The sequence below is a fragment of the Melospiza melodia genome, chromosome 12, assembly GCF_035770615.1.
Source record: "Melospiza melodia melodia isolate bMelMel2 chromosome 12, bMelMel2.pri, whole genome shotgun sequence".
NCBI lineage: Eukaryota > Metazoa > Chordata > Aves > Passeriformes > Passerellidae > Melospiza > Melospiza melodia.
In genome coordinates this window covers 17028471-17044421 of record NC_086205.1, presented here as the reverse complement: position 1 = coordinate 17044421, position 15951 = coordinate 17028471, and the positions used below count along the sequence as shown (strand labels likewise).

Genomic DNA, 15951 nt, shown 5'->3' with positions numbered 1-15951 from the left:
CACCAGTTAACGGGCAGTCTCAGAATACCAGGAGCGCTGGTCAATACTAAAAGGGAATGTGAATTCAAGGCCAGAAAATATCTCAAAAGCTCAGAATCAGCTTTCAAAGAGATCAAATAAGCTGGAAATATTATAAAAAGCAGGTCTTGCTGAGGAAGCTTATTCTACTGTCAGCCCAGTTATGCTGCAATGGCTTGTTAGTATCAAATTAGGAAATCCAAATCTCCCTTCATGTATAATTAACTTTTTCTTCCTCTCCATTTACTGGAAGGTGCTGGATTCTACATTTTTCCTCATTTTGGCATTACTGCTGTTCCCCTGTCACTTACAGTATGGTAGAGCCACTAGCATGTATAAGACTGACTTCAGAGCCACTCTAAAGGGGCAGAGAAATGAACATTTCTGCATCATAGCAAGCAGTGTGTGTAAAGATTCTCAAGTAGAGAATGAATACTCTATGTGCTCTCCTTGAAAAAACTCAGAAAACTAAACTGAATCTTAAAATAATATCTATAATGGAATGATAATTCTGCATATGTGGAATATGTTAGTGTTTGTTTCTGATCTTTCTAAAGCCACTGCTGCAAAATATTTGTGACAAGTGTCATATTCACTGAAGTGTTCCAAAATATATATTCAGAACTACACATCAATAAAGGATGAAGCTCTGAGGGCTGTCCTTCAAAGAAGAACTTTATTTCACCCTGCTCAATTTCATACAGGTTTGATCTTTCAACCTGCACAGACCCCTGTAATTCCACTCCACCCCAAACAAATCACAGCCAAACAACCACCACCACCTCTGGATTCTGTTCCTCAATGCCCCAAGTAATGATAAACACAGAAATGAGAAGTAGAGACCAGAGTGCCAGTGAGAGGAGGAAGAGGTGAGGTCCAGTATCTGGAACCAGAGTGTTCAAGCTCCTCAGTTGGGTCTTGTTAGAGACCAACATCAACTGACGATCCCTCAGGGCCTCCAGTTCCACAGTTGCTTGCATGGTGGAATGACAGCACTCAAGTACACCCATCCTACCAACAAACTTGTCTACCTGGACTTGGAGAGAAAAATAACCAATGATAGCACTTGACATTGGAGTAAGTATTGCATACAACTCTCAGTGACCAGATGGGCCTCAGTCAACATGAAGAGGCCTTCCTGCTTGTCAGCCTCTATTGGAAATAACATTAAATGCCAGGAAAGTGTTTTTACATTAATAATACATTCCCAGTGACTGAGAAGGAAGGCAACTTTCCCTCATTATACCAATAAGAAATTCAGCACTTCTGGAGGATTTACGAAGAAAATCCAAGTAGCTACATTCAGCAAATTAACCTTACCTATTGAAGGCTGATGGCAGATAAAGCCAGCCTTAAGCCAGCCTCCAGCGGGGGGACGAAACACAGAAGAAAGAAGCACAGCTCAAGGAAAAAAAAAACCACAGCTTTCCAAATTAGAAATGCTGTTCCATGCTTCCCTGATTTCTTGCTTTGCACATGCTATTAAAAATAGCAAGCAGAAACGCCTTAGTTCTCCTCTCCAAGTGCACATCCTGATGCACACACAGCCTCCCTCGGCCGCGCGCGCCGCAGGAGCGCTCACGGAGCAGCCATCATCTCCAGCCACAAGATCCCTACTGAAACATGACGACACCAGAAATGCCTTAATTCAATCTCAGCAGAAAAGCCAGAGCTCTCAATGTGCATCCCCACAGAAGTATCGAATCATAAGGTTCATCCAAACCCGAGACCTGGGAGAAGAAACTCAATGAATTAGCCTGGTGATTTGTAGTCTTATTGACTATAAAGAACTCTTTGGAAAGGCACGGATACAGGAGTTATATTAAAAGGAAACCTCCTTGCATCACTGACAGGAAAATAGTCAACTTTTTCTTCAATCATTTTAAGCATAACAGCATTATTAAAGTCTTTACAATTTGAGTGAAAGCATTAATTACTATATCCATCAGGAATATTTTTCATTGTCAAATTGCCTTTTACCATGCTAATAAACACCATGATTTGCATGTAAAAATTAATAATGTTACCTCATTTATAGGTCAAAACACACAGACTAAAATAGTTTCTGCAATTCTCCCTAAATAACTAGCTCTTGCATATCAAGTTTTATGGCACATTAAAAAATGAGTGCAATTCAGACAAGATTTGAATAGCTGAGTAGATAGAGAGGGAAAGATAAGAGCAAATAAGGAAAATCTTCTGGTAAGCTAAGCCTCAAAAAAAAAAAAAAAAAAACACACTTTTTTTAAAAATTTCTGGACCCCATGTGACCTAGGGATGAAAACAGCTGTATGCAGGTCATTACTCAAAGTATCCACAGATTATGCCTCCAGCCACTCTGGGTATAAATGGTATGTCAGAACAACTGAATGCATTAAAAAAAATTACTTTCAATTACTCTCGCATTCCATTCAGTCCAAAAGCAACATCCACAGTTCCCATGTAGATTGTGTAAAAGGGTTGAACGATTTTCACAAGAGCCTGATGACCAAGTCCTGAACCAATTTTTATAAGACTTAAGACTAATAATAGGGTCCTCCTCCCACTTTTGTTTAGTAACATGGTGGGTTTCTTGGTATGGAGGACCATGAGCATGGCCACTTACTTTTCCCCCCAATTACCTGCTCGAGCATGTTAGAGGCCTGTTAGAGCTCAGATGCTTCCTGGGGTACCACATCTACTTCCCTCAGCATCAGATTGGCTTGGATCACCCTTCTCATTCAGAAGCTGCAGTTGCCCACCCACAGTATTTCAGCAGCTATCCAATGATGGCTAATAAAGGTATTGGACTCCTACCTGCACTTCTAGGTGGCAGCAAATAGCCAACGTTGGCTCATTCTGCCAGAGCCACACAGCAACCCAAGCTCTTCTCTTTGAGCCCTCCCAGGACAGTCATGTTTGTGTTGATTTCTAAAGCAATGGGAAAAGACATTTCTCTCTCTTTCTGAAATGCATTAAAGAAAAGCAAGACTGCAGTACTAACTTAGTGCCTGACATTCCCCTCCTCTTTTGGTGGAGTTTGAAGCACAGCACCAAAGTAGTCTCTCACAGCACCCCACTCCAGCCTCAGGGATAAGGTGATAAGGTCAGGCAATCAAAGTGCTCCCCTACTATACAGAAAGCTGGTACCTACATTGAAATGCACTGCCTGGGGCATGGGGGAGCAAGCAAAAAAAGATCAGGCCATTGATTTACCTCCCCAAATATGCTTCCCTGTGTCAAACTTCAAGCAGCCAGTTTGAGAACTGCTGGCCTCAGTGACATGCCCTGGATCTCACACAGCACATCACTGTGAAAGGCTGAGAACATGGAGCTGCCTCCCCTGAGCAAAATGCACTGCTCAGAGGAGCCTCTGACCATCTTGACAGACATGCAAGCCCCCCCCCAAAAAAGAAAACAGTTCTGTAACAAAAGTAACAGTCCCACTGTTTTGTTTGCATTACAAATAAGCACCTAAAGTGTCCTGTGGGACCCAGACTTTCCAAAGCAATCTGCACTACTCCAACACACATGTGACAGTATGTGCTGCAGACTTCACCCCCAACAAACACAAGACAGGTCAGGAAGGTGTATTATGGGGTACAGAAGTTTGACATAAGCATCTCAGCTTCAGGACATGAACTATGTCTTGGATCTTTAAGATCTTTCCTTTGATTGTTGAAGAAAGCCACAGAGGTGGGAACAGTGCACACTAACCTCCAGAACTGCATGTTCTCACTTGCCACCCTCTCTCACCTTGTCCACAAAGTCTGTCTTCAATCCTAACACTCACTGGCTCTTGTTGGGTTTTGATCACAAGTTCTTCAAGGTGAAGATTCCGTCCTTTACAGACATAGCATGCAGGCAGCTGCACAGAGGAAGCAGGCCCACAGTGCTGGGGCTGGCCAAGGAGGCTTCAGAGCACCTCTGGTGGGACAAGATGCTTCAAACCACTCTCCACATTCTCATATCCACAAGACAGCACAATGCAAAGAGCTCCAGAGTTCCCAGGAAGGGGAACTCTGTGCCCTGAGTAAATGGGATGTTACTGCTTAAGGCCTTCCACTTAAAGGCCTGAATATCCCATGTCTACAAACAGCAGCATTGTGGCTTTTCTACAAAGGAAAAATCCTGCTCCCAGCTTTGTCACTGGGAAAAGAACATGACTCAGGTAGCACTACTGTGGCAGCACCTGCCTAGGACAGTCACACTGCAGAGATGTCCTCTGCAGACATCTCCTCAAAGCCCTGCTGCTTTGGGACCCTGAGAAGAAGAGAGCTGGAAGGACAGGTTCCCTGGCTTCCCCCACACAGCCCCCTGAGCACGAGGATGGGGATCCTGTGGGCAGACCTACTGCATGGAGAATGTCTCTCCAGCAAGGCAGGACCATGGCTCAGGGGAGCATCTCCACATCTCAGCTACATGCCTTAGCTTTGCTGTCCCCATAGACCAGCTGACAGGAACAAGTCCTGCTATATTTCCTAGCTAACAGCATCCTGTGCTGAAGGCAGCCTGCCCAGCCACCCCAGAGCCACCAGTACCCAGCATTGATTTCCAGGGATAGCAGAGAGCCCCAAGAACTGGCTGAGCCCCTGAGGAAGGTTCAGACTGGCAGCCTGGCCCTGCCCCTCATACAACATTGACACATCAAGACCCCAATCCCCACCTCAGGCAAGATAAAAGTAGTAATCTGTGTTTTGTAGCAGTGAGGGAGAATGTGATTTCTGTGTTTTCAGGAGTACAGAAAAGCATACTGCACCTTTAGAAGAGAGGAGCTCTCCCTGCAGCAAGGCCAGTCTGCAGTCCCTCTCCACTCCATCCAGAAGCCCAGGGATCCATTCCACACCGTGCAGCTTGACTCTTGTTCGACTGATTCCTTTTCCAGCCTCTGAGTCTGAACATCACTGCATGACGTTCCTGCCTCTGCTAAGCATCTTTCTAACTGTGACTGAAGAATCTGGCAAGTGACCAAGTATTCTTTAACCTCCACATTAACTATTGTTAGCTTTGGCAAAGCCCAGCTCCCGGGATGCCTGGTGTGGTATCGCTTACTGCTGCAGCCCACAGGAACTGCTGTAGTGGCGAGATTCAGAGAACAGGGATCAGGTAGCAGATGCAAAACAGAGCTCTCACCCACGGTGCCCTGCATCCCCCACTGCCTAATGAGCTCTGGGAACAGCTACAACTTTTAAGCTCCTTACTTCTGCAAAAGGTTTGCAGACAGTGAATGTGCAGAACAGAGTCACAGAAGCTGTAAGTTAGATGAGGCCAAATGCTACTTTTAGATCACCAAGATGTGTTGGTAATTTTGCAGCTCCATAGAGTGTTATTTATCTTTTAGGCATGGTGAGGAGATAGAGATGTTTGGCTCTAGCCAGCTTTGTCTGCTGGAAGATGGCACAGGCAGGCTGCACCACCTCCTCAAACCTCAACAGAGCCCTCTTGGCTTGTACTCTTACTGCTACATTCCTAACAGTAAAGTCCTTAGTCCCACATCCCACTGCACAAAAACTAGGATATATCTTTCTCCCCTCATTCTCATGAGTAAGCCCAACCAGTGAAATCAGTTATGGCTGCTCTAAGCAGTGCCAGAGATGGTTCTTTAGCCCATTTTTTACTGCAGACTGCAGGCTTTGCAAAGCACCAGCCCCAGCCATATTCAGAAAACCAAGTTCTACTGATGGCAAATCCTGTGCAGAAATGTCCACAGCATTCATCAGGGATAGCTGAATTCAGGGACCAGACGGCAGGTTTTCTTAAACAGACTCTATGTTGCTTAATATAGCACACACTCTTCCTCAGTATCTGCACAACACTGAGTTGGAGATGTTCTGAGATTTGCACTGAGGAAGACTGGAGAGGTGGGAGAAAGGCTGCAGGACGAAGCATTTAAAAAGCAAGAGATGACTTTGGAGAAGCATCATCTGCAAGCAACAATCTCCTAACAGAGGACTGGCAATGCAGAGGCCTGGTTAGTAATGAAAACAAAATGTGAACCAGTGCATAGTCAGGCTATGCAGCTGCAAATCCATCCAGGATTAGCCTCAAAAGCTGAAGATGTGAAGAGTTTAGTCCGGCTCACAGCTTTCCTCTGGGGAGGTGTCCTGCATTGCGCCTCACTGTACACCTACACAAAACTGCTCTGTGATCCTGTGCACCATAGGCCTTCTCGTGCCACTCCAACACTACCCAAGTCACAAAAACTACTTCAGTGCCAGCACAACTGGAGCCCTGCCGTGAGAAGACTTCCTTTGCCTTCTCATTTATTCATTGAGATGCCAAAGTTCCTTGTGTATTTCCTTTAAGGTTGTCCCTGATTTGGACCTGTCCCATTTTGGTACCTTGATTTCTCCTGGGCTGCTCTCAACAGCCCTTCTTTTTACATAGATAGAGGAAACCCAGAGAATATTTGTTCCCATCCTCTACCCCATGGAGGAAAATCTCTAGTAGCAGCAAACTGCTCTGAATTTTTTTGCATCAAAATGAGTATTGACTCTTGGGCATGCCTCAATCCCACTATCCCACCAAAGCCAAGCACCTAGAAACATGGACTGCTGTGGAGCCCATATAAACACCAGTACCAGCAGCCCCAAAACCTGCCTCAGCAGACACTCACTGCCAATTCAGGCAGCAACTGCAGCGTAACAGTCACTGTTTGCACACGATAGGAGTTGGGCAACTCTCCTTCTGGAGGTGCTTTTGCCACCAGCTACCTGGATCCTTGTTTCATTGCAGATGTTTCCTTCCTGCTCCCTGCACAACTGCTCCAGCTACACGAGCTCCATCTGAAGTTCCACAGAGAGCCTTTTGCCTGCCCCTGTAGTGCATGACAAGGCACGCAGTGTGTTATACTCAAGTCACAGTCCATTTGTTTCTCATCAAGGCAAGTACCAACAGGACATTCAAAAGGCAAAGGTGGCCATCTCAGGTTAACTGTGAAAATAGCATGGAGAGTACAAAAAATATCTCTAGGGCTAACATGACTGCTGTGAGCTTTTTAATTTAAGTAAAGTCTTTGCAGATACGCCTTCTTAAGAGGTACTTACGTGTTCCTCAAGCCCTGGTATGTTTATTGATCACTGCCCACAAGAAACTGTACTTTATAGGACATACTGCCTCCTTATGATTGAAATAGCTTCCTTCCTTAATCAGCATATAATCAGATATTCCCACACAGGAGAACTATAGCCCTGATTGACAAGATAGTTACAAAAATAAACCCCGGGTTTAAATATAGCTTGCTCGTCTCCCTGGAAGGTATGTAGTATTGTGTTATACAAGTCTACCATAATTTTCCTTGAATTAATATAGTCCATATTGCCCCACTGCCCTGATCACTATCAATTAAACTGCTCACAGATCTGTGTTGTACAGGAGAGCTGGCAGCTACGTTGGGTGGGAATGGCAACTCGCCTTTCCTCTGCATGCACTGACTTACCATCAGTACTTCATTGGCAATTAACACGTACAGGCTTTGAGTTCACGTACCAGTTGAATGTGTGATTTCCAGTGCAATTGTAGAGGTGGATAGGTAAATAAGTGTGCAGGACCACACAGCTATGTATGGGAACAAAATGCATATGCACAACCTGAAGGGATATATGTGGATGAGATACCTCTGTATGCAAACACACAAGCTAGCCAGGCAAGGTTTAATTATCTCCTCTTTCTAGGGTGGACAGTTCAATAGCACAATACTCATTGCATTTCTTCCAATCTATCAGGATGTTCTGATGTATTAAATATGCAATGTAATGAGGGCAGAGCTCTATAGCCCTGATCTCGTTTAAGAAAAAAAGAAAAATTAGATTTTTTTTTTTTTAAACCCATTCTAATCATAAAATGCTTTTCATCTGTTAAAAACCTCCCCATTGCTGACTGGCTAAAAATCATGGGACAGACCTCATATTTATTATACAAATCCTTAGCATTAAGAAAACAAATCACTAACTAACATCTGTCTCGCCCTGAAGGAAAATAAATTTACAGAACCGGGCACCTCTCCCCTCACTCCGTGGGCAGCGGGCCGAGCAGCCCGCGGCTCGGCAGGGACGCTCCCCGCGGGTGCTGCAATGTCCCCAGCACAGCGGCAGCCTCGGCCGCCCGGCCCCGCACCAGCCCGGCCACTGCGGTCCTTCCGCCGCCGCCCCCCCGCGCCCGACCCACCTTTCCCTTCCATCGCGGAGCCTTGCGAGCGCCGGCAAGTTGCGGGAAGACGCGCACCCTCCTCAGCCGAGAGCCCGGCGGGCAGAGCCGGCCGCCGCTGCCTCGCTCCGCGGTGGGGACGGCGCTGTCACAGCCCCGGAGCTGCAAGCAAGCAAGCAAGCGACGGGGGGCACGGCGTGAGCGGCCGGGCCCTCCCGGCCCCGCGGGGAGCGGAGCGGGGCTGGGCGCGGGGGGAGCGCGTTACCTGGCGGGAGCTGTCCCTGGCCGAGCGGTGCTGCGGGGGCGAGTGGCTCCGCGGCCCGCCGCGCTGCCTGGCACCGCCCGCATGCGCGCCCCGCCCGCGGCCCGCGCCCCGCCTCCGCACCGCGGCACCGCCGGGCCCGGCTGCGGGATCCGCGCCGCGCACCCACAGCGGCTCTGCCTCTGGGAACCGGCCCCGGCCGCGCACACACAGCGGCTCTGCCTCTGGGAACCGGCCCCGGCCGCGCACACACAGCGGCTCCGGGCTCGGGGAACCGGCACCGGCCGCGCACACACAGCGGCTCTGCCTCTGGGAACCGGCCCCGGCCGCGCACACACAGCGGCTCCGGGCTCGGGGAACCGGCACCGGCCGCGCACGGAGAGCGGCAGCGCTCGGTGCTCAGCGCGGGCACCGACAGCGCCAGCGGAGCCCCTGGGCCGGGACCCCGCAGCCGTGCGCCCACAGCCCCGCTGCTGCAGGAGCGCGGCCGGTCCCGCAGGTGCCCCGCAAACCCCCAGACCACAACTCCCACACCAGGCGGGTCGGGGAGCGCGCTCCGCTCGCCCCCAGCCGCCCCGATCCTGCGCCAGGCTGAGTCCGCACACCTGCAGACTCGAAGAGCAGCTCTCAGGAGATGCCCGGTCTCAGGTTCAGGCCTTCCCTAGATGTGTTGTTTCAAGATTAATTATGCTGATTCATAAAACATCCACCTCTTGGCTAGTTTATGCTTTTCCACCTTTGCATTTAGCCGGTGGATTTCATTCCTGCATTTCACTCATCCTCCAACTCATTAATAAAATAAGCAGTCCCCCGCTAATAAGTTGATAAAACATTCATACCAGGATCAAGTCACTTTTTTTTGGAGAACAAAGAGTTCTTTCCTGTTACCAGAGATGTTCCAGTTTGTCCCTGGAATTACCTCTTAAGTTTTTTTCAGATTTTAAACTTTTGTGCAATGGGGATGGTAAAACCCAGTTCTGCATTTATGATTTGTGTTACTGAAAAAGCAGCTCGTGGCATCCTGGGAGCTACATGAATAGAGGATAGATGGCTCCAGCACGATCTAAGTTTCTAAATACAGGAACAGTAACTCCTCTCTTTTACTGTTCCTGTATACATCCTGGTGTTCAGATCTTCCCTTCTTACCTAGGACTGGCAAAACACTCTGTAATTACACGGTCTCTCATTCTGAGCTACTGCAAACCATCCTGAGGACACTACCTAGGGGCATTCACATCCCAAAGCCAAACCCTGAGTTTGGTTCTGGAGGTGAACACTGCACACATCATTCCCTGGCAGTTCAGAGCAGTACCTGCTCCAATCTCAGCTGCCACCCCACAAGGTGCCAGGGAACTTAAGTTAGAAACAGCCCAGGATGAAGACCCAGCACATAAAATCCAGCACATTTTAACTGGCTCCTATCAATTTATTAGGTCCTACACTATCATGAAGAATGAAATTAGGGTTTTTCATCTGAGGACTGAATAGTCAGGTACTGTAGGCAAGCTGTGAGTCAAACTGTGCTATAGAGAACTGATGAAACAGACTCAGAAACTGAAGATGCAACAGATATTTACTTTGACCTTCTAGTCAAATCATCAATTCTTTCTTTGACTGATGTGGGATCCTATTTCCCTGTTGCTGTATCTTTACCCACCATCAATGCCAAACTGACTCAACTACACTTCCAGGGTCAATCTGTGTGCTTTTTCTGAAAAGCAATGAAACAATGACTCATTCAAGGTTCTGTTAGTTCTCACTAACATTTCAAAATACAATCAGATTATACACGAGAGTGCTCCACAACTCCTTAGCCAGTTTTTTATAACTCTTGGATTCAAATTATCAACTCCCACAGATTAAACATCAGGCAAAATCTCAAAGGACATTAAAGTTCCTGGCATCCAAGTTCAAGAACAACTTTCAACAGACAGAGAAGGCACAGAAATACCCTAACTTTTAAGGTGCAGCCAGGCTGTTTACCAAGAGCACAATCTGAGGCACCATTTGTAATAGCAGGCACTGGACCAATGAACCAAGAGCCTCATTTCCAGGCTGTGCACTCCCTGGAAAGCTAACAGCCATCAATAACTCAGCTTCACTGAGAAAGCTGGGCAACAGCTCCTAGCTGAAGGCATCAAGCTGAGCCCCACTGCTTGTCAGCAGAATATGAAAACCAAGTTTCTCAAATAGAGGAAATGTATTTTTCCAGTGTCCTGACAGGATCAGCCATAATATGTTCCCCACTGGCAAAGGCAGGTTGAGGTTTGGGGTTTTTGTGGAGGTTCTGTCAAAGGAGGGGGACATTAATTAGCTGTTCAGAGATCTTGCTTTTGCAGAGCAAGGCAAAATTAATGTTTTGTTTTTGAGATGTGAAGCATTTCTTCCTTTGAGGTAACAGAGGGTAGAAACATAGATCAAACAGACATCCAAACCCACTAATCCACACATTCAATTTTCAATCACAGTTTATCAGAGCTTTCTGGGTCACGTCTGGGACATGACAATTTCACTTCCAAATCATGAAACCATCACAAGGCCTTAAGATGCACATTCTTAAAAAGCCAGCTTGAAGAGAGAAGTCCCTCCCTTTGCTCCTTCAAGGCTTCTCTCCTCAATGCAAAGAAGCAAATTCAAGGGAATAAATCCAGTGAATATTTTCCCTCCCTTGCCATTTACAGGTCATCTTTCAAATTACTTATCAGTAGAGAGAAATATGATATTGCCTGTGCTCCATTCTACATTAAAGTACATCCTGCATTAAAGTCTCAAGCAAGCTGGACCAGCTCAAGTTAGATCACTGTTTCTCCTTTAGTCCCTCAGGAAAGTCTGAGCCTACTCTGGCTTTGCAAGTATCAAGCATCAAATAACACCACACACATTAATGGCATCGAGTTCTTCCCCAAACCACAGCAGGAGAATGCATTGCAGCACTCAGGAGGTGCAGATGTGCTGAGCCTGGAATCTTTGCTACTCATACCCTTCAGCCAAGATGGAAGAGCCACCTTTGAAGCTCTGCTGTGCTGTGTGGAGCCCACAGGGCTGCCAGGGCTGCTCCCTTCACATGCTCAAACTTTGTGAGTAATCTGGAATCATGGCGCAATCAACAAAGTGGCTCAATCCAAACACAAACCACCTTGTGCAGACCCTGCTCTCCCAAAACGCCTCAGCATATCCTTCGCCCCTGTCATGGCAAGGACATTGCTATTTGGGAAAGGCAGAGTTACTCCTTGATCTTAGTCCTGAGTGGTTTTTGTGGGGCTCCAGACACAGGGTTTCTTCATGGCCACCTGCCCTGTTGTTTGATGAGTGGGGCTTTTTCTCAGCCTGTGCTGCTGAAGACCTGCCCTCTCCACCAGACTGACCCACTCTGAAGAGCAGAGAGCTGCCCCCTCTTCCCAAGGGTGGCAGGACATGCAAGGTCCTACTGCTGGAGGCAAGGTTCACAAATTGCTCAGCCTGCACAGGTGAGAGGGAGCAGCAAGGGCTCAGCTTGGCTGCTCCAGATAGACATAGAAATGTTTCCTGGCCCTTCAGCCCTCAAAGAGCCTGCTGCTCCCCACCTTGATGGTGGATGCTCACTGCCTGCCCTTGCACCTTTCCATAAGCTGCTGGCTTAGAAACAGCCCTGACCACAGACAGGATAAGGACAAGTGGCCATTTTGGCATTGCTGCAGATTGTAAGTAAGTCCGCATGATGATCATGCATGGTGTCCCAGCTGCTGCTGCTCCTGCCCATCTGCTGCCCTGGCACAGAGCCTCCTTCTCTAAGAGGGAACCTCCATTCCCAGGGGCAGAGACACCAGCCAGCCTGCAAAGTGTGCAGATAGCCACACATGCTGCCATGCATACAGGGGCTACTTCTGCATGGGGCTGGAAGTGCCAGGAGGGAGCAGATTGCCACTGGGGGGAGATCACCTGCCCAGTGCCAGTTCCTGGGGATGACCATCCAAAATGGAAACAAAGGCAAAAAGGCACAGTCTCAAGGGCCAGGTGACCCACTGGCTTCTATAGCAAGCTCTGCACAAAAGCAGCCACAAGTCAGCTTTGCTTTCATTTCAAGAGAGTGCAAGTTGAGGTACCAATGTTTCAGCCTGTTTCCAAACTGCCCAGAAACCAACTTCAGCACCCAAGTAAGAATTCCCAGCCAGACAGAGCTGCTCTCACTGCAGGCAACAGAATATCACTTCTCCTACACAAGGTTTAAAGAAGATGTTTCTTAAAGGAAATGGACAGCTCAGTCAAAAAGGAACTACCCTGAGCTCTGGCCAAGAGGGAGAAGTAACTACTAACTTTGACATTCTGAGTGGGCCTGACCTCAAAGTCAGCTGCAATGGCAAGCAAGAATCAGCTAAGTGCTTCTTGAATTCCTTTTTTGACCTCTGAAGCATCTATCCAAAGCTACCAATGGGCATTGTTAGCTAGCTACCATCATTAGCCAGCAGAGCAGATTCCTTAAGGATAGAAAAAGAAATCAGCTCTGTACCACACCATGCTCAGAAGATGTCCACGTGCCATGAGCTGTGCTCAGATAAGCACAAGCCAGAGCAGCAGGTTCCAAGAAAGTAGGCCATGACACAGCAGCAGCAGGAAGGACCTCTAACACTACTGAGAAAGCAAGGAACACAGTGGGGAGGGAAAGAGGAATAAACAGAGACCATAACTCTTTAATAATATAGGTAAAATACAAAATCATTTTTACAAACTTTAATCCGTCACCCTGAGAATGATGTACATAAGTTCTGATTATGAACAAAACACAAATTATTACTACATCATCACCTCCTTACATCACCCAAGTAGTTGCTAGAAGCAGAAGTAGTGCATTAGGAGCTTCAGTGTGAAATAAAGACCAAAACCACAACCTTTGAGCTAGCTCAGATTTTAATTACATAAAATTATTGATTAAATGTTGTTGAGATTAATCAGTCAGTATTTTATTAATAAAGGAAAAACACTAATGTTCCAAAAGTACCAAAACAAAGGAGAGGTTTTGCAATTACTTGCAGCAAAGTCAAAAATTACTGTGGAAGACAATCCTGGATAGGGGAACGATCCTGTTATTGACTCAGGAAGTTCCTTCTGAGCACCAGCTTTCCTCTGCTACTATTCTTCATAAACATCTGTATATAACCATTTACACTAACAAGAGTATTGGTGTTGATTTTATTGGTAGACAGCTCAACTCCCAGTTGTAGTCTCTTGTGAGATATTGAGCACCCCAAGCTCAGCAAAACCTATAGAAGGTGGATGTTGTTCTCAGTCCTTGCAGCAAAATGCTTTGGGTTTTCAGGGCTAACTCTCTGACCCTCTGAGCCCCACTGCAGGTTTCTAGTTACTCAGTATGGTAAATAACTTTGTCAGAAATCCTCAACCAGATGGGGACAGGGAGGAAGGTGTCTGAAGTCAGGTTGTTATATCATTATAAAAGCTTAAGAATTTCATGTAAGTAGATAAAACATGAAAATTAGCCGCTGAATAGAGCTCCTTAAGCTCTAGTCCCTTTTTGACTTGATTGGAAAAGGTAATTACCTGCATTTGGAATTTATGCAGGATAAAAAAGCTTTACAGGGCAGAGGCAGGAAAGAGCTCCCTGCTGTCAGCTCAGCCCTGCTAAGAGCCAGGTGCTTGAATGCTTGCAGACAATAGACTATTCACCTTAAAATCCTATTTGTCTATGTCTATTTCCTACAATTAAAAAATAAATCTATTAGCTCATCACTATTCTACCACCATCAGCTGAGTAGCAGTCACATTCTTTATCTGCTATTTCAAGAAATCACAGCAAGCTGACCTCTGCCAAGGCCCAGAAAGCAATTTCTTTGCCTTATTCCTACCCCATAAGAGCCATTTCTAGAACAAGGATCTCTGCCCTCAGACACCACAGTCCTGAGACACCCCCTAAGATGGCTATTCAATGCCAAGGGACAACCCCCAAAACCCTAAGCATGTGCCAGACTGCTCCAGTGACCCTGATGTAGGGGACAACAGAGCCTTGAGCACAGAGTCATCTCCTATCCAGCTCCAACATCTTCTATTTGCCTGTGTTTACCCTGTTCATTTTAATGCTATGTTTTCCAGAATGTTAGAAAATAACAAATGCAATAAAACCCGCAAAGCCAGGACTATTATCATCAGTGTATTCATAGTGCAGCTTTTCCATGCCTCAGGGACTTGGATGTCTGTGATATTTTAGGCTGAAACTCAGTTTGTTCAAATACAAGAGACAGATAAGCACTGCTTGATACCAGCACTACTGACAGCCTTTTGGCTGGGCCAGTTCAGAGCTTAAACTCCTCTTGGCCCGTGTCATGACAAATAGTGAGAAATGAAATTCAAATAAAAGCGAGATGCACAATCGAAAAGGCAAAGACAAGTGAAGAAGGGAAAATGACAAAGGCAGAGGGCAATCCTAACTGAACTCACTGTCACCTGAGAGAATGGCATGAAGAGTCCTTAGGAGTGAAACTCTTCACTGGGGGGTTCAGCTGCCCTCCCATCTGCACAACCAAACCTCATGCCTGTAACCCAAGCCTTGCAAAGCATGGCTGCTTAGAAGGAGCTCAGCAAGTGAGTACAACTCTCCTCTTTCTAGACATTGCAGCAGCATTTTCAAAGTAACAGCTGAACATAAATGTAGAAAGTAGTGGAGACTCAAGAAAGAACCTGGAATTGCACTCAGTGCAGCCAGCAAGTTCCTTCAATTTTGTTCACTCTACATCTGTTCCCCATCTCTGCTCTGTTGCAGGCCTTTCAGCAATGATGAAGCAAGACTGAGCTCATGGGCAGCATTTGTAACCTGCTGCCTGTTAGATGTTCAAATAGACTGCAGCAAGTGCAGCCCTGAGTTGGAAGAGCCCCCCACTCCTGGGAAGAGTCTTCCTTTATTCTACAGAGCTTAACAAGCGTGAGAGGCTGATTTTCCCATGAAGGAGAGATGACCAAGTGGGTTTGAGAGGCATTTTCAAGAACCAAGTTCTGAAAGCACTCAACACCTAGGTGAGATCAGAAAGGCTCCTGTTTCTCTACCTATTTTCCACCCTTGCCCTGCTATGGCCCAGAAGCTCTGGAATAGCAGAGGATTTTAGCATTCAGTGCTACACACACCTGCCATGCAGACCAGAGCTGGCCATAAAGCTTAGCCAGCTAGGAGGGTGCCCAGGAGCACAGTCCTGCCCCTGCCCATCCCAGCCATGCCCAAAGCTGATCTCCTTTGGCTCCAGGAGGGTCAAAGCAGCATCACTATTGCCCTTTCCCAGAATTTAATTTTCTACCACACATAATCAGCCTTTTCTGCCCAGCATTTCTCAGCTGACTGATGAGCAAAAAGTATATTTCTCTTTCTTAGTCAAAGTGGCTACCCTTTAAAACTTAAATATCAGAACCAAGCAGCAGCTTCAGCAAACAGTGCTAAGAGGACATTCCTCTCTTTGTCAGAGGACCAGCTGCACAGATACTGAATGGTGAGGAAAAAAACCAAGCAATCCCCTGGGCACGTTTACAGCATTTGCTGCATTAGGGGTCAGGTTTGTAGAGCACCAACTCCA

General features: G+C 46.8%; 1 protein-coding gene across 1 annotated transcript in view; it reads right to left on the bottom strand.

Annotated features, from left to right (window-relative positions):
• FGF12 (fibroblast growth factor 12) overlaps positions 1–8498 on the bottom strand; it is a 218921-nt gene extending 210423 nt beyond the window's left edge. The window contains exons 1-2 of the mRNA XM_063167018.1: positions 8408–8498; positions 8164–8304 (exon numbers count right to left, since the gene is read on the bottom strand). Of these exons, the coding sequence (XP_063023088.1) occupies positions 8164–8176 (13 nt within the window). The 5' untranslated portion in view covers positions 8177–8304; positions 8408–8498. The remainder of the gene's footprint in view (positions 1–8163; positions 8305–8407) is intronic.
• Between the last annotated feature and the right edge of the window lie 7453 nt (positions 8499–15951).